The 23751-nt window shown below is 46.2% G+C and overlaps 1 protein-coding gene across 8 annotated transcripts in view; it reads right to left on the minus strand.

Moving 5' to 3' along the window:
* Positions 1-23751, minus strand: part of RGS3 (regulator of G-protein signaling 3) — a 222393-nt gene that overhangs the window by 132213 nt on the left and 66429 nt on the right. For all 8 annotated transcript variants that reach the window (XM_019510367.1, XM_019510370.1, XM_019510366.1 and 5 more), the window contains 5 exons: positions 22979-23084; positions 21934-22273; positions 21376-21415; positions 8715-8905; positions 6356-6439 (listed from right to left, as the gene is read on the minus strand). In XM_019510367.1, the coding sequence (XP_019365912.1) occupies positions 6356-6439; positions 8715-8905; positions 21376-21415; positions 21934-22273; positions 22979-23084 (761 nt within the window). The remainder of the gene's footprint in view (positions 1-6355; positions 6440-8714; positions 8906-21375; positions 21416-21933; positions 22274-22978; positions 23085-23751) is intronic.

Genomic DNA, 23751 nt, shown 5'->3' on the forward strand with positions numbered 1-23751 from the left:
GAGGAGACTGAAAAGTAGATGGGGAAAAGAGTGGGAGTGACTGTGACAGAGAGGCTGGAACTAGAAAGCCAGTGATGGGGTAGAAGGGAAAGATATGGTGCGGGTAGGTAACTGGCAGGCAGAGGATAGGTGTGGGGGGTGTGACATGGATGGGGTGGGGGACAGGTTTATCAACTGAATGGTGTATGGCATAAGTGTGACTGAGGTGACTGCATGTCAGAGGGAAGAAGGGGTGTGAAGGTAAGTGACAGATAGAGGGATGTGGGGTGGTGCATAGGAATGTGAGGAAGGAAGGGAGGGCAGAGATGGGAAGGAACTGGTGACTATATTTGAAGGTAAGAGGAAGGGGAGATTCAAGGGACAGGAAGGTGGGAGATGAGGGTGAGTGAGCATGAGTGTACTAGGGAGGCTAGATGGAGAGGACAAGGAGGAAGGGATGGTGTGTGGGGGTAAGTGTGGCAGGAAAAGGGTTGGGAGGATAAGTTAGGGATACAGGAGATATGTAGGCATGAGTGTGACATTGAGAGCAGATGAGAAGAGGGGCTGGGATGTGGGCCAGGAAGGTTTGCAAGGCTGAATGCAACAAGGAGAGGGATGGGAAAGGCAAGGGAAAGGTGAACAGTACTGGACTGCCAGCCCTAATCCTAAGTATTTAGGGAGGGTGGGTGGCAGGACACTGCCATGAGCTACGCTTCCCGAGAACCAGGTTTGCAAATATCTTTGCCAGAGTTCAGGGGTCTGATCTGACCCCCTGTAGTGGGCACTCCACTCCACACAGAGACCTGTCACACCCCTGCCTCTTCAGAGGTGCTTTGTTCCTGAACCTACATCTGGTTTTAAGGAGAAATGCAAAGGGAAAAAAAACCCCTGCTTGTGTGGAGAGTTCATGGGACAGTAGCCTAAACCCACATCATTCCTGGTGCTTCTGAGATGGAGGTGTTGCAGGTCTGTCCTGAATTCATTTCTCTGCTGGGAAGAGGAATGGAAACAGGGAGAAGAAAAGAGGGGTGGGAAAGAGTATTTCCCATGACAGTTGAGTAGCTGAAGGCAGGGAAGATTTGCACCTCAAAAACTAACCAAAGTCAGAGATGCACAGCCAGCCTAAGATTTCCTGTGCAGTGGCTTACTTCATTAGATGCCTTTATGTACACCACAGTTGTCCAATGGGAGGCCCAAAAGTTACCTGCAGCCCACAAGGAGTTAAATGGAGGGTCCAGCAGCAAAAGCAGCTTCTCCAGTCTCCCTCTGGTTTCTCCCTTCCCATACAAGGGGGCAGGGTGGTATAACCTGGCACAGCCTGCAGTGCTATAGGGGCCTGAAGCTGGGGGGTGCCTGAGAGGTGCAAAGCAGCAGGGGAGTTTAGGGTGACGGGAAGCACCCGGGCACACAGTGGAGTGGGGAGGGCAGGGGCAGCAGAAAGACACGTGGTGCAGCAGGGGTGGCCCCCACTGCAGGCCAGGCCCCCACTGGTGCAGCCCATGGCCCTTGTCCACTTAGAAGTTGAACAAGCCTGAGGTACACTACAGATGGTCCAGACAAAGACAAAGACAAAGACCCTCTGCACAACAGGATCCTCTGGCACGGAAGGCTGGCTGAAGGGATTTTGGAAGAATATAAAAGTGGGAATTGCAGTAAAGTCTAGACAGGATGTGATTAAAGTCTGAATGAGTGCACCAATGGGCAGGTTCTGGCAGGTCTCCAGAGATAGAAACAGTCACTCCCTCAGGAGGTGGAAGAGATTAAGCATGGTGTAAAGGAAGGTCCCCAAGCTCACAGTTTGGAGGTGCTAAGTTACGTCCAAGCAAAGTGGTGACGAGAGAGTCAAGGCAGAAAGGCAAAAGGGTTTGGGTTTTTTTAATTTATGATGCAAGATTTTAGTCTGCAGCAAATGCACCATGGCTTCCCCATCCTGAATGACTCAGAAGTAGAGTGAAATCCAGCCAACCACAGCTAATCTGCAGCAGCAAAGGAGTGGTATCTCCAGCTGGAATAGGCCTGTGAAGAAAGACAGATGGAAGAGAAAAGAGAATGGAAGACTTCACAGAAGAATGGAAAGAGAGTGCACAAGAAATGAAAAGGTACAGCAGAACATGGAGAATGATACAGCTGCACTGAAATCAAGCCAGATGCAGGGAGAAGGATCCTTGACCATAGTAGAGAGTTAAACTCTGACTATGGCCAAATGGCAATGCCTTTTTCGCCTCAGTCTTCACAGGCAAGGTCAGCTCCCAGACTACTGCACTGGGCAGCACAGTTTGGGAAGGAAATGAACAGCTGACAGCGACAAAAGAACAGGTTAGGGGCTATTTAGAAAAGCTGGACATATACAAGTCCATCGGGCTAGATGAGATTCACCTGAGGATGCTGAGGGAGTTGGCTGATGAGACTGCAGAGCCACCAGCCTTCACCTTTGAAAACCCATGGTGATGAGGAGAGGTCCAAGATGATTGGAAAAAGGGAAACATAGTGCCCATATTTAAGAAAGAGAAAAAGGAGGATCCAGGGAACTACAGATCAGTCTGCTTCACCTTAGTCCTTGGAAAATTCAGAGCAGATCCTCAAGGAATCCATTTCTAAGCACTTGGAGGAGAAAAAGGTGATTAGGAACAGTCAGCATAGATTCACCAAGGGCAAATCATGCCTGACCAACGTGATTGCCTTCTATAACAGAAGGACTGGTTCTGTGGACATGGGGAGACCAATGGATGTGATATACCTTGATTTTAGCAAGGCTTTGGATATGGTCTCCCTCAACATTCCTGCAGGCAAGCTAAGGAAGTGCATGCTGGATGAATGGACTGTAAGGTGGATAGAAAACTAGCTGAAGTATCGGGCTCAGAAAGTAGTAATCAATGGCTCAATATCTAGTTGGGCTGGTCCTGGGGCCAGTTTTGTTCAATGTCTTCATCAATGACCTGGAAGATGGTAGAGAGTGCACCTTCAGCAAGTTTGCAAATGACACCACTACAGAAAGGATGTGGACAAATTGGAGAGAGTCCAGTGGAGGGCAACAAAAATGGTTAGAGGACTGGGGCACATGACGTCTGAGGAGAGGATGAGGGAACTGGGCCTACTTAGTCTAGAGAAGAGAAGCCTGAGAGGGGATTTAATAGCAGTCTTCAGCATGGGTGTCTGGTGCCTCGTGAGTCAAGGTGGGGCATGTGCTCCCCTCCTCCCCCGACACCAGTCAGTGCCTGGGGGGGAGGGTGTCCCCTGGCGGCCAATCCCACTAGCTGCGGCTGATCTCACTCACAGGAAAAGTGGCCGCACTGCTTCTGGAAGTCCCCCAGCGCTTCCAGAAGCAGTGCGGCCGCTTTTGCTGGTGGCCCTGCTCCCCAGCTGGTGCTCGCGGGGGGGGATTAGTGCTCCCGCCTGTCCCTCTGCCCACCGGCTAAACAGGAAGTGCAGCCTGACAGGGGGTACACCAGTGCTCTCAGGGGGTGCACATGCAACCCCATGCCCCCCCTATGCATCGCCCCTGCCCTTCAGCTACCTGAAGGGAGGTTTGAAAGAGGATGGAGCGGGACTGTTTTCTGTGGTTGCAGATGACAGAACAAGGAGCAATGGTCTGAAGTTGCACCAAGGGAAATTTAGGTTAGATATTAGGAAGAATTTTCTCACTAGGAGGGTAGTAAAACTCTGGAACAGATTACCCAGAGAGGTGGTAGAATCTCCATCCTTGGAGGTTCTTAAGACCCAGCTAGAGAAAGTTTTGGCTGAGATGATCTAGTTCAGGATGGTCCTACTTTGAGCAGGGGGTTGGACTAGATGACCTCCTATGGTCCTTTCCAACCCTAAATTTCTACAATTCTGTGATAAACCAAATGGACAAATGCAGAATGGGGGATCAATAGCTAGGTAACAGTACTGAATCACAAACCAACATAAGACAACACTGTGATCTATTGGGTGGGGGGAAGAAAATGCCATTTGCAGCTGCATTAACCAGAGTTTTTCTATGTGAGACTCAAGGGGTGAAAAGAACAACTTTACTCAGCTCTTTGTAGCTGTAAGAGGCATAGGACAATGGAACAAAGTGCCTAGGGAAACTGTGGCATGCCCTGCACTTGGAGGTTTTCAAGAATACACTATTAAGCTTCTGTCTGGGATGGTCTAGGAACACCAAGTCGAACATCTGTTCAGAGCTTGGACTGGATGACCCTGGAGATCCCTTGCAACCCCATGATTCTATACCACTGTACAGTATGTTGACTTCAAAGGTTTTAGATTCAGTGTCTTATAAGATACCAGGGTCTAAAGCAAATGCCTCTGTTCCACTGGGAAGAAAGATCTCCAACTTCCCAGAGAGAACACAGAACGTGTGTTTCCTGCCCTGCAAAGTTCTAGAAAAGCAGTCCTCCCAAATGCCACATGAGAAAGCCATACCGTAGGAGGCTAAGTGATGTCTAAATGCTACTCACTGGGATTCTCCTTTATTTCTGTAATGCAGGTTCAGGACCACTTCTAGATGCCACTGTGGGCTCACTCTCACCTCATACTCTTATTTATCTATTGTTCCTAGTTATATCCCTTGCCCTTTCCCCCATGGCCCGATATACATAGATATTATGGCATCAAGCCCAGCACTCCTCCCATCCATCTCTGTCATGCTCATGGTCAGAGTGCTACAGTCCCTGACCATGGAGACACCACCAACTTTGATGTCCTCTTTCAGTCCCGCACCCATTGCCTGGACATCATGAAACTTCAATGTCCTCATTCTGAAACATCTCTGATGTCTGCAGCAGTGTTCTCAAAATGTTTAATAACATCACTTGACGTAAGTGACAGAACAGCATATTTTTTCTAAATAACAAAATCCCAACATGCCCATCTATGTGTGTCTATGTATTACTGTTCCCAGTTCATTGTCTCCCTCACAAGCCTGACATAGCAACTACAGTGACTTGAGTTATCTTACATTTTACTGCTTCTACTAACCTCTGAAGCACATCTGAAGTTAAACAAGTGAAAGTGGCCTACAATGAGCACCATGACTTCAATTAAACATTTCTCCATGGAGGGAAATGCCACAATATTTCCAAACCATCACGAAGAAATTACACTCACAAAGCTGTGCCTATTTGATTTCACACAGATCTATGCTTATCTGAGGGTTCCTTGGGGAATATTTAGGTCTAGAAGTCTCAGGGTTGTAAAGGGTATCGGGGCAGATGAGAGAGTACTTTATTTGCAAATCAGCGACAACTTTCCCAAACGAATGACATATTTTCCATTTACTTTCATAGGGAGACCAGTGAAGCAAATCAAAGGGCTTATATATTCTGGAAACCACAAAGAAATATCAGTCACTTAATGAAACAAAACTACATATATGTGAGTGAGCATACTTAGACAGTTTTATGCCACTGAACAGGAAGGAATGAGGTGGTGTGTCCTGGGATTCTACAACCAGCCACACAAAAATATATTATATAATAAGTACTTGGACAGTAAGTGTAAAGCTCTTCATTGGCTCCATGGACACAACAGTATTGGTCTAACAAATCATGGTCTAACAAATCATGATACTTATGTTAAATGGGCAGGAAAAAAAAGGGTACCCTGCCTAACAATGGGTTTCAAGGAAGGTCATGTAAGACAAAATGTAGTAAGCCCCACACTTTTGTAATAGGCAGAGGCAGGATCCCAACGAAGCTCCCAGGTTCCAGTGCCTCAACAGAAGTTGAAAGGAATTGCAATTTTAGTCTCAAGTACTTCTTTTCTGCAACCCCTAAACTTTGGATCCAAACAAAGGCAAATAATGTCAACCAAAAATCACCATATTCCTTTGGTTTGGATGTTATGGCTTCTGTTGAAACATAAGTAGGCCTGACCTGTTTGCCAAGACTTTACATGTCCCTTCTGATAATGCTGAAGGGAAACAAGATGCAGCAGGCAAAAGGAGAAAGGCGTTAAGGAGATGGCATGTTTCCCCTCTCATGTCTTAGACCTACAAAGAGAATTGTAGCAAAGGCTATGCCTGGCTTCTATGGAACCCAATTTTGCAATCTTCCCTTTCATCCCCTCAGTCCTGTGAGCCTGATCCTGACTTGACAAATATGCAGAGGGAAAAAAACTCTGGCTTTTAGGCAAGTGACTGGATTTGCCCTATACAGTCCTATCTGTGCTGACATCAGAGACAACGAGGGAAAGAAAAGATTTCTAGCAATTGCCAAGCTGTGGCATTTAGTTTATCACGGTAAACTGGCTATAAGGTTTTCTGAATTTCACTGTAATAAAGGCATTTAAAAGTCAAACACTTACACTTTCAATCTAGCATGTTAAAAGGTGCGAAAACATATTCAGAAAGCATCAGCTCAGTACCCATGTTAAAAGCAACAGAAAATCTCACCTTTATAGTTTTGCTTCTGCCCTCATGAAGCAGCAACTCCTCTGACAAAAGAAGAGTCCGTGCTGGGTTGCAAAGATCAAGAGGCTGAAGATTTAAAGGTTAAAAAAAAGGATTCAAAACTTTAACTCACAAGGAGAAGGCTTGCTATGAAAATTCAATTCCACCCATCAAATACACTTCATCTTCAGCTTAGTATGAAAACCACTAGAAGTGAAACAATCAGAAGGTACCTTACAACTGCACAACTCTCAAGGATGGAAAGTCTGCAGTCCAGCTAAGCGATAAAAGGGAAAAAAAAAAAGCCTTACACTTAACACCTACGTCATGTGGAGCTATAAAAAGACTATCAGCTGCTTCTGCTTCTTTGTACATTAATTCTGCAAAGTGTGGGCTCGGTGATGTCCGCTCATTGAGCAGGAAGCCCAACCACAACAGTAGCCCATCAAACTGTCATGTACCTTCAGACAAGAACAGGGGTGGCTACACATTTGTAATTGATTCATTTCATTAGAAAGATGAAAAGGCCCTGAGAAGCATCTCCTCTCTCCTTCCAGGCTGCAGTGGACCTTGGGCTACAAAGCTAAACCTTTGGGACAACTCAGTTTGACACTAAATTAACTGAAGAACTGAACAAACATTGATTGCCCTGATTACCGTACAGTAAGTGCAAAAACAGCTCTCAGATGACATCATCCAAAAGAGAATTCGTAAGGGCATGTGATTGGATGCGACTAGGATACAACTTGAGAGCTTACACAATGAAATTTTGTAAAACAAAGCCAAAAAAGCTGAGCTCAATAAATACAATCTCACAAATGTCAGCAAAAACATTATTATGGGAACATTATAGAGTCAAACCAAGAATCACTATTTTGGAAAGGCAATAAAACAACCACAGAATCCCTACTGTGTTCTTAAGTCATGAATGCAACCACTGCTGGAGCACGATGAATTCAGCTAAACCATGCACTTCACAATGGATCAGTGGTTGTGTCAGGCAAGACAGTGATATAGAAAGAAACTGGTTTTAAAAATCAGATAGTGGAAATTACTGGCAGGTTTCACCCCAGAACCTTTGCAATGGGTCCACAAGAAGAGTACTTTCAAAATGTCATTCTGAATTAAGCCTATAGCTCTGAACTCCACCTGGAGAAGATGACTTCATATAGTACCTGAGGATCTGACTACCTTCTCTTTCATCATTCTGGCTATAGTCACCTTTCTCAAGATGCCACACAGCTATTCACCTTCACTATGTTCTCTAAAGATTTGTCTACATTACAAAAAATTGAAAAATCTGAAAAAATCCTATTGTTATGCATTGGTGCAGCTGGACTAGCGTTAGCAAAACCAGGCACATGGAAGTAGAACAATCTCTGAGAGATACAGTTGTTTTTAACAGTGTGGGAGACTTATCTGCACATACAGAATTATGTCAAAACTGGGGTCAAATCCAGGCCTTTTCCATTTTGAGGATCTGGCCATATACAATATCCAAGCAGGAGGCACTAAGAACAGAGCAGGAGTCTCCAAACCAGCTATTCCCACTAAATCATATCTAAATTATGAGACAGTTATTTTTTTGGAATTGAGAAGGTAGAGTCCCCCTCTTTCACCCCACAATCCCCTTATACCCTGATGCCCCTCTTAATATGGTTTGATTTGAGGGTTGTCAAGTGGCATAACTAAATTAGTTTCGGTGACCCTTCAGCTATAGGCAGAAGCTGTATCGTAGCTCTGTACCTTGCATAATGAGAACCAAGTGGTTTAAGCTCAAATATGAATGGTCAGATCTCCACCAACTGGCTCAGGAATTCAGGGCATCTTTACACGTGCTCCGGGGTAGGGAACCAGTCTAATTAAACCGCCTGCATCTCATGTATTCAGCATCCCGCACTTCAAAATGGCGGCAGGCGTGCTTTAACTAAAGCTCGTTCACCAAGCTTTAGTTAAAGCGCCCCACCGCCATTTTGAAGCACAAGGACACTGCATAATCTAATTAGCACTCACTGGAGCAGGCATCAGGCACATGTATAGGTGCCCTCAAAGACCAAAGGCAGAAAACTAGCCTTTTATCATGTAAATTACAGAAATGAGAAGTGGCAATGTCTCACTGGAATTTACATGGGCAGGGCACAGTTCCCCGCAGAGAATGAATCAGATACTATGCTGAATATAGGAGGAAGCTGGAAATGACTAGGAATCCAGTTCTTTAGCGGGAATTTCTCCCCCTTAAATGACAGTGTTGAGAGTAACCACTACAACTTATAGCAGCAAGCCCTGTTGCAAGACACTGTGGTCAGTTCTGTCACTCTCTGGTCAGGTAGTTTCCAGATGTGCCCAGGAAGGACCAGCTTACCTGCACAAAGACAGGGAACACTAGCACTTTGGGAGCCAGTGTCACATAGGTGCCATAACTGGAGTGTGGGATATGAGGCCTCACAATGGTGCAGTTCTGGTAGTTCCCATAGTTCTTCATATTCTGCACTGTCTTCATCAGCCTGGACTTCCGCCCAGATCCTGTATGGGATTTGCCTTTACTTGCATTTCCTAGGACCATAAGAAAGCAAAAGGAATCAGAGAGAAAGAAAACTGAATTTCCAAGGGCCCATTCTACTCTATTATTATTTCTTAAATCCCAAGCATGGAGGGATTAATAACCCAAAAGGGTGGAGAGATGGAAGACACCAGAACTGAGGGCTGGAAAGAATCACTCACCTTATTGTCATGTCAAATCAATACTTTTAAAAATTAGCAGGAGAGATTTTATTTTCTCTAATAGGAAATGAGTTATTTCTAGAGTTTACTACAGAAGCAATGATTCTGTATATATCGCTTCTCTAAACACTTCTGAAGACTGGAGGGACACCTCATGCTGGCAATCCAATAAACAGCCTGTTATTTCATAAATCAAAAAAAGTTTTCCCTTCTCCTAACCTACCGTAATACACTGAGCTGAAATATTACCTGATTGAATGGTGTGGGAGCTTAGTCAAAGATTAACCAAGGGATATTGCTATGGACTATATCCTTAGCTGTCACAAACAAATTCACATCAGCTAAAGACAAGGCTTTACACATTTATACACACACACACACACACACACACACACACACACACACACACACACACACACACACACCCCTAAAAGAAGTACAATAAAGGGCTTTGTATAAAGCTTTTGCTAGCACTAATGTGGGACAGTCACATTACTCATGGATGGCAGATTCCCAAACAAATACCAGTAAAAGTCAGTCCATAGTCCAGAATGGCATCTTGTATTTTATACATAATGGGCACATCTACATGAGATGCTTTACTGTGCAGTAGAGCTAATTACCGTGCAGTAAGCATCCACATTTACACACACAGACACTTACAGCACAGTATTTGGCTCTAATCGTGAGTAAATTTGATACCTGCAAATGCAAGTGGCAAAATTACTTCAGATTACTTACTGCGCAGTAATGCACGTGTAGACGTCTGAGGAGCAAATATATTCCTAATCAGCCAGGCAGCAGGGAGTGGGAGATTGCGCCCTGCCCCCAGGAGCTGCCTGCTGCTGGGGTGGGCTCTGCCGCCAGAGCCTGAGTGGGGACAATGTCCCCCTGGCCCAGCAGCAGGGAGCTCCCAGCCCACACTCCACGATGGTGGGGCCAGGACCAGGTGAACCTTATCTCTCAGCCTGGGCCCAGTGATCACAGAGCAGGGGCTGGGAGGTCCCTGCTACCAGGATCCAGTGGTGAAGCCTGCCTCGGCAGCAGGCAGCTCCCAAGGGCAGGGAGCAATATCCCAGCCCCTGCCAGGAAACGGCTGTCTCCTGGACCCTGGGCTAGTACCCAGATGGAGCCTAGAGTTCCCCCTAGCTGCTGCAGGGGCAGCAGGGAGTAGGAGCAGTCTGCTGCTAGGAGCAGCAAATCTGCTCCTGCATCCCTGCACATGTAGACACGTGCTTGGGAGAGTTTACTCAAAAGTAAATTACACCCAGATTATTTGCATGTGTAGACACCTACTGTGTGTTCATAAAATGTTCTCAATATTTTCTCAGAGAGAAAGAATTAAAAATATGAACTAACAGTTGCAAAGTAGCTTTTAAATTGTGACTTCAAATAGTTACTCTCGAATCAAAACTGTCCAATATCTACGGTGCTTCCAGCAATGGAAGAAACATCTGACTCTCCTTGCTAAGCAAGGGATTTTCTCTTCACAGAGATAAAAGCAACAATGTCTAACCTGTAGGGAGAGAAATTTTGGACATTTTGGCTTATAAACATTACCACTGGAAATGGAACATACCTATTCTAAAATATTGTGGATAATTATGTGGGATTTCATGTTATGGCAAGAAACCTTTATTTTTATTATGGCTTCTATAAGCTGCTCAGTTCAGAGAATGTCAGGATGAGTGTCAGAAAGAGGTGTTAGTAATTACATTCATATGTAAGCATTCAATCCATGTCTTTCTAAATGATTACATCAACACCTGCTCCAGTGTGGCATTTGTATATGTCAGGGATGACTCACAATGCATAACAGTAGCAGAATCTGGCCACACAGTTTGGGTTTTTAAGTATTACATTTCACCTTCAGACCTGAGAAATCTGCCCAGTCTCATTAGTTTTCTATTCTGGCTCTTTTCACTGCAGAAAACCATTATCCTCATCCAGAAAAAACCCAGGATTACACAAAAGGCCTTCTTTGCAGCTGCCTACTTCAATGGTCAAGTACCGTCATTACATTACGCTACATATGGGTTATGAAGTTTGAGACTGGTGTCTACGAATGGCTGTTTTGAGCCTGCAGGATTTCCAGGCCATCAAACAACACACAGGGTGTCATGAAGCTCCCACAACCTGGGAATTATTTTTAGACACTAAATTATCAAGGTGCTGTTGTGCCAGGCTGATTTCTGCTTACGACAGAAATGTTTTTCATCTGTGGTTAAACTAAATGCTACACACACTACTCCTACTCCACTCCCACTTCATAGCCAGCAGATTCAAGCAAATGCTCCACACCCCACAAAGAGGTTACTTCTGATCATAATGAAGTTGATAGTTGTCTGTGGATGCATCTACACATGCTATTAATGCACTGTAAGCTTACCACACAGTAAAATACTACATGGTAAACTTTCCCTGGGAGCACATCTACACAAACGCCTATTAGGAACAAATTTGCTCCTGATGGGAGCAGTTCAGCGCAAGGCTACTGCTAACCTACTCTACTCCAGGCTCCTCCAGGTGCCAGCCCCAGATTGGCAGGGGACACCAAACTCATGCCTGGGCTCTGGTGGGTGGGGCTGAGAAAGTTTCTCCTCCCCCAGCAGCTGTTTCCCAGTTCTGTGCCCAGGAGCAGACAGTTTCCCCACCACCTGCTGCCTGGACTAACCTGCAGGAATTTGCTCCTAGTCAGCTGTCTACACATGTACTACTGTGCAGTAGCTACTGCATGGTTGATCTACTACCTGTATCTACAGGTAGTAGCCAACCATTCAGTAGACTAATTTACTGTGCAGTAAATGCTGTGTACATGTAGATGGTGATACTTTACCGCACAGTAGATTAGTCTACTGAGCATTAAAACATATCATACAGATGCTCCGTGTGTGTCTGAAGATGGCCTATAGCCACTGTCAGTGACTCATCTTCTCAGCAGTGGCATAATTTAGATCAGAACCTTGTAAATAGCTGAAAACAATTCCTACTCCCCCACCTGCAGATATGCATTGAACAGAGACCTGGATGATATTTGCTATTTGGCTCAGAGAGATTAACAGGAACTAGAAGCTTGTATTTGCCTGTCTCTTCCTCTACAATACAAGCTGTAACTCATAACATTGCTCTCCTTTGCCATAACACCTCCAAAAATTGGTTTGGCTCCTGAAGTCAAATTCTTTTCAGCCTATTAGACATCTAAGTGGACTTGGGTGCCTAAGTGTGGTTCTATTCCATCCTGTTCACATCCTGAAAATCCTTTAATGCCTCTACTTTTGTAACACACTATCATCTTACCCTTAAGACTAGGTCAACAAAGCAGCAAAGGGGAAGAGGACCCACCCATCTTTTGCACTAACTGTTTCCCAGGGACTCTATTAGGCTGGAATGGAATCCCACTGAGATGCCAAAGTTCACTTATGCATCTAATACACTGGTTCTCAACATTTTGGGACTCAAAATGCCCTTTGTTAGGCTCAAGACACACTTCAGAAAATGACAGCACTTAGTTTTCACTGTTCTTTTTGACTACGTAAAAATAATACAGCAGGGGTTGTCAACTGGGGCATGTGTACCCCCAGGGATACTTAGAAAGGTCTTCAGGGGTACATGCAGGTGGGGACAGGGCATGCCCCAGGGCGCGGCGGTGGCATCTACCCCAGCGCATTTGCCTCTTACCCGGGGGAGGGAGAGGGGCACACTGGGCACCACTGGCCCCACATGACACATCGCAGCGCTTCCCCACCACCCACCCCAGCTCACTCTTCTGACTGGCCACTGAGCCGCTGCTCGCAGCCAATAGCCAGCAGGGGTGGCAGCTGCCACATCTGAGCTCTTCTCCCATTTGGCCCCCACTCCCAGCGCCGCTGTTATGCACACCCTGGGAGGGCATGGGGAGCACATGCCCCTGGATCTGCATGTGGGGCGAGGCTGCACCGGGCTGTTCCCTCCCAGTGCCACCACCACCCGCCCCAAGCACAGCCTAGCCCAGCCCCCACTGGGAAGAGCCTGGTGCCACCCCGGCCACAGGCCTCAGCCTGCCCCATGAAGATCCAGGGGCACATGCCCCCATGCCCTCCTGGGGGGAGGGGGGCTGTAGCAGCGCCCTCCCCCCTCCACTTGGCTCAGTCCCACGCCCTGCCCCAGAAGGGCAGCCCCTGCCCAAGCCCCACTCCCTCCCCCACCACTGGACCAGCCCTGCCTACCCCACGCAGATCCAGGGGCACATGCCTCCCATGCCCTCCTGAGGTGCACACAGCAGCGGAAGCCACCCCCACACCCCCCCAGATGAGCTATTCATAGCTCTGTCCCGCACACCACCCTGGCCAGGCTGTGTAGCGCCTGCCCCAGCCTCACTCCCTCCCACACCACGGTGGCCTCAATTTATTCCCCCGCTTAAAAACAAGAAAAAAATATAAGAGGGTACAGGACCTGAAACTGTGAGTCAGAACTTTTTATAAAAGTTTGAATACCCCTGTAATAGAGCAATTCTTCAGTTGCCAACACCTCAGAAAGACAACAACCAGTCACAATGTTTTAACACTATGAATTTCTATTTAAAATCTCTGGGTTTATCTTGTGAATCGCATCTGCACACCCAACAGTGATAATATTGCATGGCAAACTGCAACACCCTTGAAAGGATCTCAAGGCACCCCAGGGTGCTGCGGAATCCTGGTTGAGAGTGGCTGATCTAATAGGTGGAATAAAATCTGGCTCCTGGCATACTGAAGCCATTGCCCACCAGGGTAACCAGTAAGCTCTAACTGGTTGCCTTTGCTCTCTCTCCTGCCTTGTCTTGCACACTTAGACTGTAAGTTCTGTGGGGCAGGGACTGCATTTTTGTTCTGTGTCTGCACAAGGCCTAGCACACGGGGATTCTGGCTCACTGGCTGGGTTTCCAAAGCACAGTGAGAACACAAACAATTCTTCCTTTTTCATGTACTTGATTTACAGCTCTTCCTCCTGGATGCATGGGGGAGTAGGATGGCAGCAGTGGGTGAGGTTATTTTCTTCATTAAACAGAAAAAAAGCACGGACAGGAGCCCAGAATCCAAACACACCCAAACACAGAGCTGGGCCTGAATTACACCATTCTGGCTGATGTGGTCTATATTAACAGGTTTCTCCCGAGAGTCCCTGGGGTAGATATTCAGATATACCAGCCTGTCCCATGCACCAGGGAAAGGGGGTTTGGTGGGTTTCTCTTCCTTACTATTCCTTTGGCCTTGGAAGCTGCCGACAGTAGGACTGAACAGAGACAGCCATACCTATCCTATACCACCTCTGTGGGCTGCTAGATTATGAGAATTCACAGTTGCTGCTATAAAGCAGTTTTACACTAAGATTATTCCAGTAGCCCCAAAAGGACTTAGGAGATGTTGAGGGTCTGGCCCATTCATTCTAAATCCCCTCAGTCTGCCTGTTCTGCATTTCTAGCTGTTCCTGCTCCATAACTAGGTGAAATCTTCCTAATCCCTGCAGGACTGTGCTGTACTTGAATTGCCCAAGATCCTATAATTATGGAACCCTCCCAACACCCCAGCTGAATCTACTTAGAGCTACAAGTTTTTTTTCTGGAATATCCCATGTTGGCCTTCACACTGCCTGCACAGCTGGAAGCATCTTCTATTACACTATCTGATAGATGCAGCCTAGGGGTTCACTGATCTTTAAGTGGCATGCCGTAATCTGGCATTAAGTAATGCTGTTCCTTTCTATTAGTTACGTTAGCTGCAGAACGTTAAGTATCTTTAAATGTAAGTTGTATAGATAAGGCATTTTGCTTTTCATTCAGCATTTTCACTAGCAGTCATGCCCCATGTTTAGATACCACACTATTTTAAAATAGTGGTAGGCAATGGTCAATCCTTCTGGATCATCGTGTAGGTGTGAGAGGTCAACAGGACCTTCAACACGTCTGCCTAGGCAGGACTATGGAGGAGTGGAGGCTACCCAGACCTTCCATCACCCCTTTAGATGGAAGTCAAAGGCCAGACCAAGTCCAAACATTTGGCACCTCAATGGCTGTACTTACATGCACATCTGGAAATCAAACCCAGGTCTCCCATATAGCAGACAAGGTTTCTACCACTGAACCACAGCAGTCCCTGGATGGGATATGACTACTGCTATTCTATTCTACCCAAGGGGAGTGAGCAAACTCAAAGGATCAGAGTAGTATATCTTCCAGCTGTGCTCAAGCCAGATGAAGACATGAGGCTATAACCCACTTTCTCTACCTCACAGACAGTCTGGTTTTAAGGTTATAGGAATAGAACTGGGAACGCCAAGTACTACTGCATGAGGGACAGTTCTTTTCAGCCAGTTTAATGCCTAAAACCTTCCTAGGTTGTTGAACAAACCCCAGGGTGATGTACTCAGCTTTCACAGAAGTGATATCCCCAAAGGTTTCACATCATTGTCAGCCAACCAGATCAAGACATTCATCTGTTTCCAGAAGGCAAATGCCTGACTCCACAGCAATGCAAATCCATGTTGAATGGATGCTATGTCAAAATGGCCTTTGAAATGTGTCACTGAACAGGTGCACTCAGCTAACTGCACAGCAAATAACTGCCAGTCCTGGAGCAGTCCATCCCCAGAGTTTAAAGTTAGAATAGCCCTTCCCATGCTGAAGGGAGCCACTGGAACAGCTTTCTCCAACACAAAGGAATGATTCAGGAAAGAAGGCTGCCGAAGTAACTAGTGGAGTACATATTGATCCCAATAGCAGATCATCCTCTCACTTCAGAACCTTCTCAAACCCATCTCACAGAGAACTGTAGTGGGACAAATATTTGGGAGCAAAGGGTGTTGTGTGCCTAACAAGAAGCAGGCAGCTATAAAAAAACAAAACACTTAATTATGCACTCTCCTGTCTAGGGAGTGACGAGACTGACTTTCCATTTGGCCCTTCTTTAACTTGTTAAAGACAATATCAAAATAGGACTTTCAATCTAAGGAGAGCTGTAAAGTACTTTACACTACAGCATGAAGTTTGCAGTCCATCAGGCCCAGCAGTCTCAATATTCCCTAATGACCGCTATCACTCATCCAGAATATTGTGCACACACTTCCGGTTACCCATGATCAAAGAAAATGGATTCAAACTGGAACAAGTGCAGAAAAGAGACACTCAGGTTATTAGAGAAATGGAGAACCTTACAAGAATGTTATGAGAAAATAATCCTATAAGAAGAGACTAAAAGTTTGGCTTGTTTAGCACAGCAAAATGAAGGCTGAGAGGGAATGTGATAGCTTTCTACATATACATCAGGGGTAACACTGGAAAAGAAAGGCTATTTAGGCTACAGGACAATGTTGGCAAAAGAACAAATCAGTCTACACCAGTGGTGATTAACACATCTGGCCCCATGGGCCAGATGACTGGCATGGGGCCAATCCACAGGTGCAATCCAGCATGCAGGGCCCACATCATCTGGCCTACAAGGCTCCACATGAGTCCAGAAATTTAGTAGCACGATGAACAGCAGCAGCCTTAATTGCCACAGTTCTGGAAGCCAGGACAATTAACACTGTCATCACTCCTCTGCCACCAAATAGCTAGACCCATGGGGAGGCCCACAGTCCATATCTGGGTCACCCTAGTATAAACTGGCCATTAATAAATTTAGGCTGGAAGACTTTTAAGCAGCAGAGGAGCAAAGTTCTAGAACAGCCTCCGAATCATAAGGGGGTGGGAGAACTAGTTAGTTTTAAGATGGAGCTTGATAAATTTATTAACAGGATTTTATGCGTCTGCCTATGATAGCAGGGACTGAACTTGATGATTCAGGGAGTCTATTTCAATCCTATGTATCTGTGTTCCTCCTGACATAGGAGAAAGTCCTCCTTGGTCGCACATCAGTGGGGGCCACTGAAAAACACTGGAATGTAAGAAGGGGTCGGGCCCATACCAGGGATCTCTCATGCGACCAGAAGTAGACTCTTTTATGCTGGCTGCAGCACCTGGACTAGCTAGCATACAGAGTACACAGTACGCATATTGCTAGCTCAGAGTTAACCTCAGAAGTCAGAGCAGCCCCTCTACCCTAGAAGTAGGCCTCAGACCAAAGGCCTCTGGAAGCTGGGAATCCAAATCCTGTGTCAAGATTTCAGGGGAAAATGATTTCTAAAAGATCTATCTATATTTATGTCAGCAACACTGTTCCCACTAGATGTTGTCTTGACAGGCTACTGAAGAACTATGGCATCCCTCATTTTTGTTGCTGGTGACCCAAATAAACTCAGGGCAAGGATCTAGCAGGCAGAAATCTCGCAGACCAATCACTTTGACTTTAATGAGCACAAATGAAAATGTAAAGAGTGAGCAAAGGAACGTTGGCTAAAGCGACATGTCTGGTATGTCTGTGCGAGTCCCTATGTTAACGCCCTATCACACTGTAGTTAAGAGGCATCAAGAGATGATGATCACTCAGAAATACACTGGTCTGTCCAGCCACCAACTTCTGAATTCAGTCAACTCTGTTCTAACCACAGCAGAGTTTTCTGCATGTTCTGCTCCTGCCTTTGCATCTCCGCTGATACCCCTAACCTTCCTGCATAGAAACAGGCCAAAAACACTCTGAATAAGGTTATGAGCAGATAGGGTCTTTTCCAAAGTAAATACACAAATCTAACCAACATTACATTTTCCATTAACCATTAGGAAGTAGTGTGTTTGCTTTTAGATAAACATGGGCAGAGACAGATTGTGCTTTTTTATTGGCAATCAGCTCCCACTGTTTACTGTTGGCCCAATAACTTGTCCTCACTGAGGGTGGCCATAGTGACCTACCAGGCTGTTTCCATCTCTAACTGCAATCATTCTGTAATTTGGTGTGTTCCCTTTGCTAATTGTCCGATTTCCAGATAAAACCACCTCAGGAGAGATGGACTCAACAAGCAGTGTGCTGAAAGGAAATGCAGCTACAATCCATTCAGACTGGATTTTGACTTTTCTCACTTCCTATGGCTAACTCTTCTTTCACTTCCAAAATTTGTCATACATCAAAAATAGATTCCTGGGTTTCTGTGCCCAGACCTGGTTAAAACAGTCAAGCTGCATTCCTTTTGCAACATGGAAGGTGACAATGAGCTCAGCACTTGCTCTTCTTATCACTGCTCAGATTAACTACAGTTGCCTTTTCTCTGTACTCAAAACATTAAACAAACTGAAAAAAACTAATTAAAAATAAACACTACGGGGAAAAGCCTGATTCCTCACCACACCCCTGTTATAACAGGGAGTTCCCTATGGCAAAAAATACACTCTTCACAGGGTCAGTAGTGGCAGGAAAATATTGCAATAAACTATCGCTTCCTGATCAGGTTTCTGATAAGGAAAATTCCCCCATCAGCAGAAATGCAGGGCTGAACAAATTTGAAGCATGCACAGAAACTTGGAAGCCACACTGCCCACTCCAATGTCATCTAACTTTTCTGCAGCAGAGGCTCTCAAACACAATGTTATACCCACTACACATGCTGGCCAGCAACTACGTTCAGTGCAAAATTTTCCAGCTGGAAAACTTGCACCAACAGTGCAACCATGTCAGGAAGAGACTATGCAGTCCAAAGAAGCTAAAAAAAATCTCTTCCACAACTACACCTGGAAGCCAAGCTCCTCTCCAAATGCACAGCACAGCTTTCTGCCACTGAGCTCTCCACAAGGATCCTAACTACACCAGCTGAGATTGCCTTCTCACCTGCATCTTTTTTCAGCATGAGGGCTGCTGCTCCCTGTCAGTGATTCTGAGTCAGAGAAGGCTTTCAAGAGTCTCTGAGTGAAACTGTTGCCTTATGATGGTGATTTTTTAAATGGGTTACCAACATCCAATTTATGCCCTGGTGAGTGCCTCCCATTCTCTCACCTCCCATTCTATCACCTTCAGGATCTCATTGTGTCCCAGATCCCTCTCAAACCTGAGTTCCCACTTTCAATGATTTCATCTCATTAAGTTCACAAGAGAACCAGCTTAGCTCAGAAACACTGTATAACCTTCTTATTCACAGCTAACCCAAACCCAGCTAGGGAGGCTTCATTCCTGACTACACTCCCAGAAGACTCCTGACTACACACGGTCTGCTTTATGCCTGTATCAGAAGCCCAGCAGGGAGTACACAGCATTACACGGCATTAACAGCTACAGATGCTAGCTTCAGGGAGTGGTGGCTGCATACATGAGTAGCTGAAATTAAGCCACGTTGGTAGGTTAGGCGGGTAGGAAGAAAATATAGCAAGTACTGAACTCTAGGTCTAAAGAAGGATTCAAGCTTGGGTACTATGCCAAGAAAGTTTTGATTTATAACTGATAATCTGGCAATACTCACCAAACTCCTGTGAGAGGAGGAGAAATTGGGTCCAGAAGTTGGAGTCCCCCTACCTGAACTCCATTACTGAGACACGTACCTTCTTATTGCAACCCACTGTTCATCCATGCTCCTTCTCTCACATACTCAGCCCAATACTAACAGCATCTCAAGGTCTAGGACTGTACAGTTGGGTTTTATAGGAAGCTGAATAAACTTCACAGCTCTTGGTATTTGTTGGGTTTTTCAACACCTCAGAGAGCAATTCACTGAGCTGAAATAATGTGTGCTCTGTTCACTATACAGTGTTTCCAACAGCCAGGGCCTGCAAGGCCAAGTAGAACAGTTCACATAGTATGTTGGTTTCCTGGTGTATTAAATAAGCCAAACAAATAGAAGTCTCCTTGGTGCACAAATGACAGTCAGAGAGATCATTTCTCAGCCCAATTCCTCCAAGCCAGGCTTCCCCTGCAAAATCTATAATATTTTACATTTATATCAAAGCAAACATGGATTTGGGTTTTGTTTTCATGAAACAGAAACCCTAAGCCAGAGAAGGGAGAATTCTTAGGCTTCTCAATGATCCATCAGTATGTGAGGTCTCCTGGTCACCACTGTTACAGAAAACTGTAAAAAGGGGAACCTAGATCTTCTCAGGCAATATCTAGGCTGAAGAAAATGCTACACCCCAAGAAACACACAAAGACTTCAGATCTTATTGCAATCTGGATAGCAAGTATTGGTCTACTTCCCACAAAAGCTGGCTAACCATATGTATAGTAGAACTTATTAAGGAAGGTAAGTACTTGGAGTTGCAGCCCCGTCCCTGTCTCTTATACTAAATTTGGTCTATCAGTGGGCAGGAATTTAAACCTAGGCATGAACACAGACCTATAGGAAGCACTACTGCCCTGCACAAAGAAGCTGGATTGCATGGGACCTAAGAGAGTTTTCTGTGCCTAGAACTGTACACAACAGGCCCTGATTGAGAGACAGCATTCACAGGGTGAAAGGACTGGAGAGCAGTGCTCAGCTTCATCCTCTCCATCAAGCCACCAAAAAACAGAGACCTATTGTCACAGAGAATATTGCCATTCAGCTGCCCTTGACCTACCTCACCAGGCTCTGAAAGCCAATGTATCACCTTCCATCAAATTAGACACACCTCTGCAGCTCACTCTTGTTTTCTGAACCACATAGAGAAAGCAGAAGGGAGCGCCAAGCCAGAGGGTTTCCCACAGCCGAACAATCTATAGTTCACATGGTTTTTGAGCAGTCTGTGAGCAGGATCAGCAAGTTCTTTCCCAAGAAAATATGATGAATCACAGGACTATGTCACCACCAGGATGCATGGAAGTCACTCAGTCAGGAGGGGGAAGAGGGAAGATATCAAAGGTACTGCATTTCTCTGAACCCAGATTGGCATCAGCTCCCACAGCTCGGAAGGGAAGGTTGAGCTCTTAATGGTTTATTGTTCTAGGTCCTCACCCAACAGCAGAGAGAGCAACTCTGAGAACGGACCCAACAGATTCACTATATATAATGAGCAAATGAGTCAACATAACTTAGAGGAAAGCCTGAGACATGGGATTTCCCTCAACCTCAGGCTGGAGGGGTAAAGCCTTCCTGTTTGTTCCCTCAGTACTTGCAAGCTGCATCAGCCGCATATCAAGGCTTTGATCTTGGCAGAGTTCAGAGCCAGAATTCCTTAGGTTTAATGAAAATCAAGGCTCTTCCTCATGGGACCTTAAGACCAGATGTTATCCAGGGCCTTGTTCTAGCCCTGGAACAACCATGGAGACATGACTGCCCAAGGTCACACTCTGATCACAGCAGAGATTGGAAGAGAATCGAGATCTTTTCATTGTCACCCCAAAGCCACTGGGGAATTGAACACAGAGACTTCCTAGAAAGCAAAGCTCCCAACTCCTGTGGTTAAATCCTGACCAGCTTTGTGCCATTTCAGAGCATCAGCAAAGGAGACTTACCCACAGAAGCATTGTTCTCCTGATAAACAGGTCTCAGCAGCTGTAAGACACAAACAAGAAAAGACATGGTTACTTCACGCAGGCTACCAGTAGCCCAGGATGCTTCAGGATATAAAACAGTAATATTCAGCTCCCTACCTCCAGAACCCCCAAAGGGATTCATGAAAAAGAGCAATATCATCATCCCTATACACACTACAGAGGAGGAAACCAAAGGCAGTGACTTGCCTCAGGTAGAAGAACCTCAACTCATAGCCTATCTATTGAAAGTCCTTCCTGTTTCCCTAGCCCTTACCAGAGCCCTGATGAGAAGCACATTGCGGACAGACAACAGTAATCCACTTACACCCAACAGCATCAACCTACAGAGGTACAGAAGTGACAGCCCCTGGTAAGAAGGTAAGAGATTCCTCTGGCATGCATCTCTAGTGGAGAAGCCTAATTTGTGTCTGGAGAGACTGTCCCAACTTATGCCACAGATACATAGCACTGGCCTGGGAAGAGGACTGCATGCAGAGCCCAGGAATAAGTTTTCATAGTGCTGAAGGGCAATAGTACCTGACTCCCTGGATTGAGAGGTGCTAAAATGATGTAGTTCTTGTCCCCAGTAGAGGATGCTCGTGACAGGGGTGGCATGGTGTGCTGGCTCCGCTTCCCAATCTCAGTGTATCTCTCCCAGTTGTTCAGCACAAGCCCGTCACTGCCATCATACAGTATGTGGCAGCTCTGGCGCTGCTCGGGGCGAGACGGCATGGTGCTGTTCTTCTCTCGCTTGTTGGGTGGTGACTGGAGGTCATAGGTGGACTTGCAAGAAGACCTCCGGATCATGCCTTCGTAGCCGGGCTTGATTTGAGGGACAATCCTCCAAACCAGCAGGATGATTTCATTGGGACAGTTCCTGAAAGAGAAGCAACAAGACAGATTCAGACAAATGCAGTCAGGGGGGAAGCAAGGAGGCCAAGGAGTGAACTCAGACTCAGCATCAAAGAAGAGGTTCAGTGCCAAGAGATGACAAGCATCTCTACAGCCCTGATGAGTTCAGGGGCCTAACAGATTTCCTGTTCCCATTGCCCTATCTCATACTGCCCCTTCGTCCCTTCAGAACCCCAGGCTCTCTCCCTCCAGGCTCTCCACATCCCCTGAGAGACTCCCCCTCCTATGTCCAACACCTACCAGACACCTCCCTGCTCCCCCTCAAAGACCTTCTCTCGCAGCCCACTGCATCTGCTCAGAGATTCCTCATCCCCTCCCCTGTTCTCACTCAGTCATCCTCCCCCAAGTCCCTCAGAGACCTCCCTCAGCTTCCTGCCTCCCCTTAAGCTTGCTCAGACTCCTCCTCCCCACAGCTCCTCAGAGACTCCCCAGCCAACTCCCTTCCAAAGCCTTTGCCCCCCTGCCATTCCTGTTCCCTCCAGGCCCCTCCCTTCCAACCCTCCTCTCCTTTGCACAGATGAATGTGTGTCCTTCTGCCTCTGCCCAGGTAAGGCTGCCTAACTCAGTAAGTGACTAAGGCATCGCTCTGCTGGGCCCTGCCCTCCACCTGTTGCTCCAACAGGGAACCCGCCTGAGGCCAGCCCAAAACCTGGTTTGGATGAATAGTCACCGGATTTCATGAGCGAGATCCACACATTTCCAGTGCTCGACAGGCTGCTCATTCAGCTGCAGCACCGTGTCCAGCTGCTGCAGACCAGCCTTCTCTGCTGGACCACCTAATGGAGAGAGGAGCCAAGTGCCAATGAACTGCTGCAGGGAAGAGCTGAGTGTACATGGCAGGATGGCCACAGAGTCCGGATGGAGACAGAAGCAAAGAACATACCCAAAGAGCACAAACTTGCAACAGGGTATATCACTCCCTCACCCCAGATCTTCCTTCCCTACTGTCCATGTCCCATGCTGACCACATACCATCCTCTTCCATCTGCCAGATCCCCTACTGGCCTAGTCCATTCCCTCTGCTACCACCCAGATCCAATACCAATCCAATCTCCTCCTTCACCTACCTACTAAACCCCTATCAACCCAGTTCTCTCCCAGTCCTACCTACTGGATCCTAAACCAACCCAGTCGTCCTCTTCCCCAAAATACTGAATGTCATACTAAACCCATTCGCCTCCTCCCTATATACTAGATTTTATACCAACCCCTGCCCCCCAAATCCCATACTGACATAGTCTCCTCCCTCCATCACCTATTGTTTTTTTATATAATACTGGCATTTGTGGCCATTCTGCCATGTACACTGGGAATTCTTCTTAAATCATCTATTTCACATACACAAAAGCCACCAACCAGCCTTCAAACTGCAACCATTTACACCCAGTATTTTAAGCGGTATGCATAGTAAACTAAAGATGAAGTATGACTTCAGACTCTTTT

Source organism: Gavialis gangeticus, unplaced genomic scaffold, assembly GCF_001723915.1.
Source record: "Gavialis gangeticus isolate Ggan-Ray unplaced genomic scaffold, GavGan_comp1, whole genome shotgun sequence".
Taxonomy (NCBI): domain Eukaryota; kingdom Metazoa; phylum Chordata; order Crocodylia; family Gavialidae; genus Gavialis; species Gavialis gangeticus.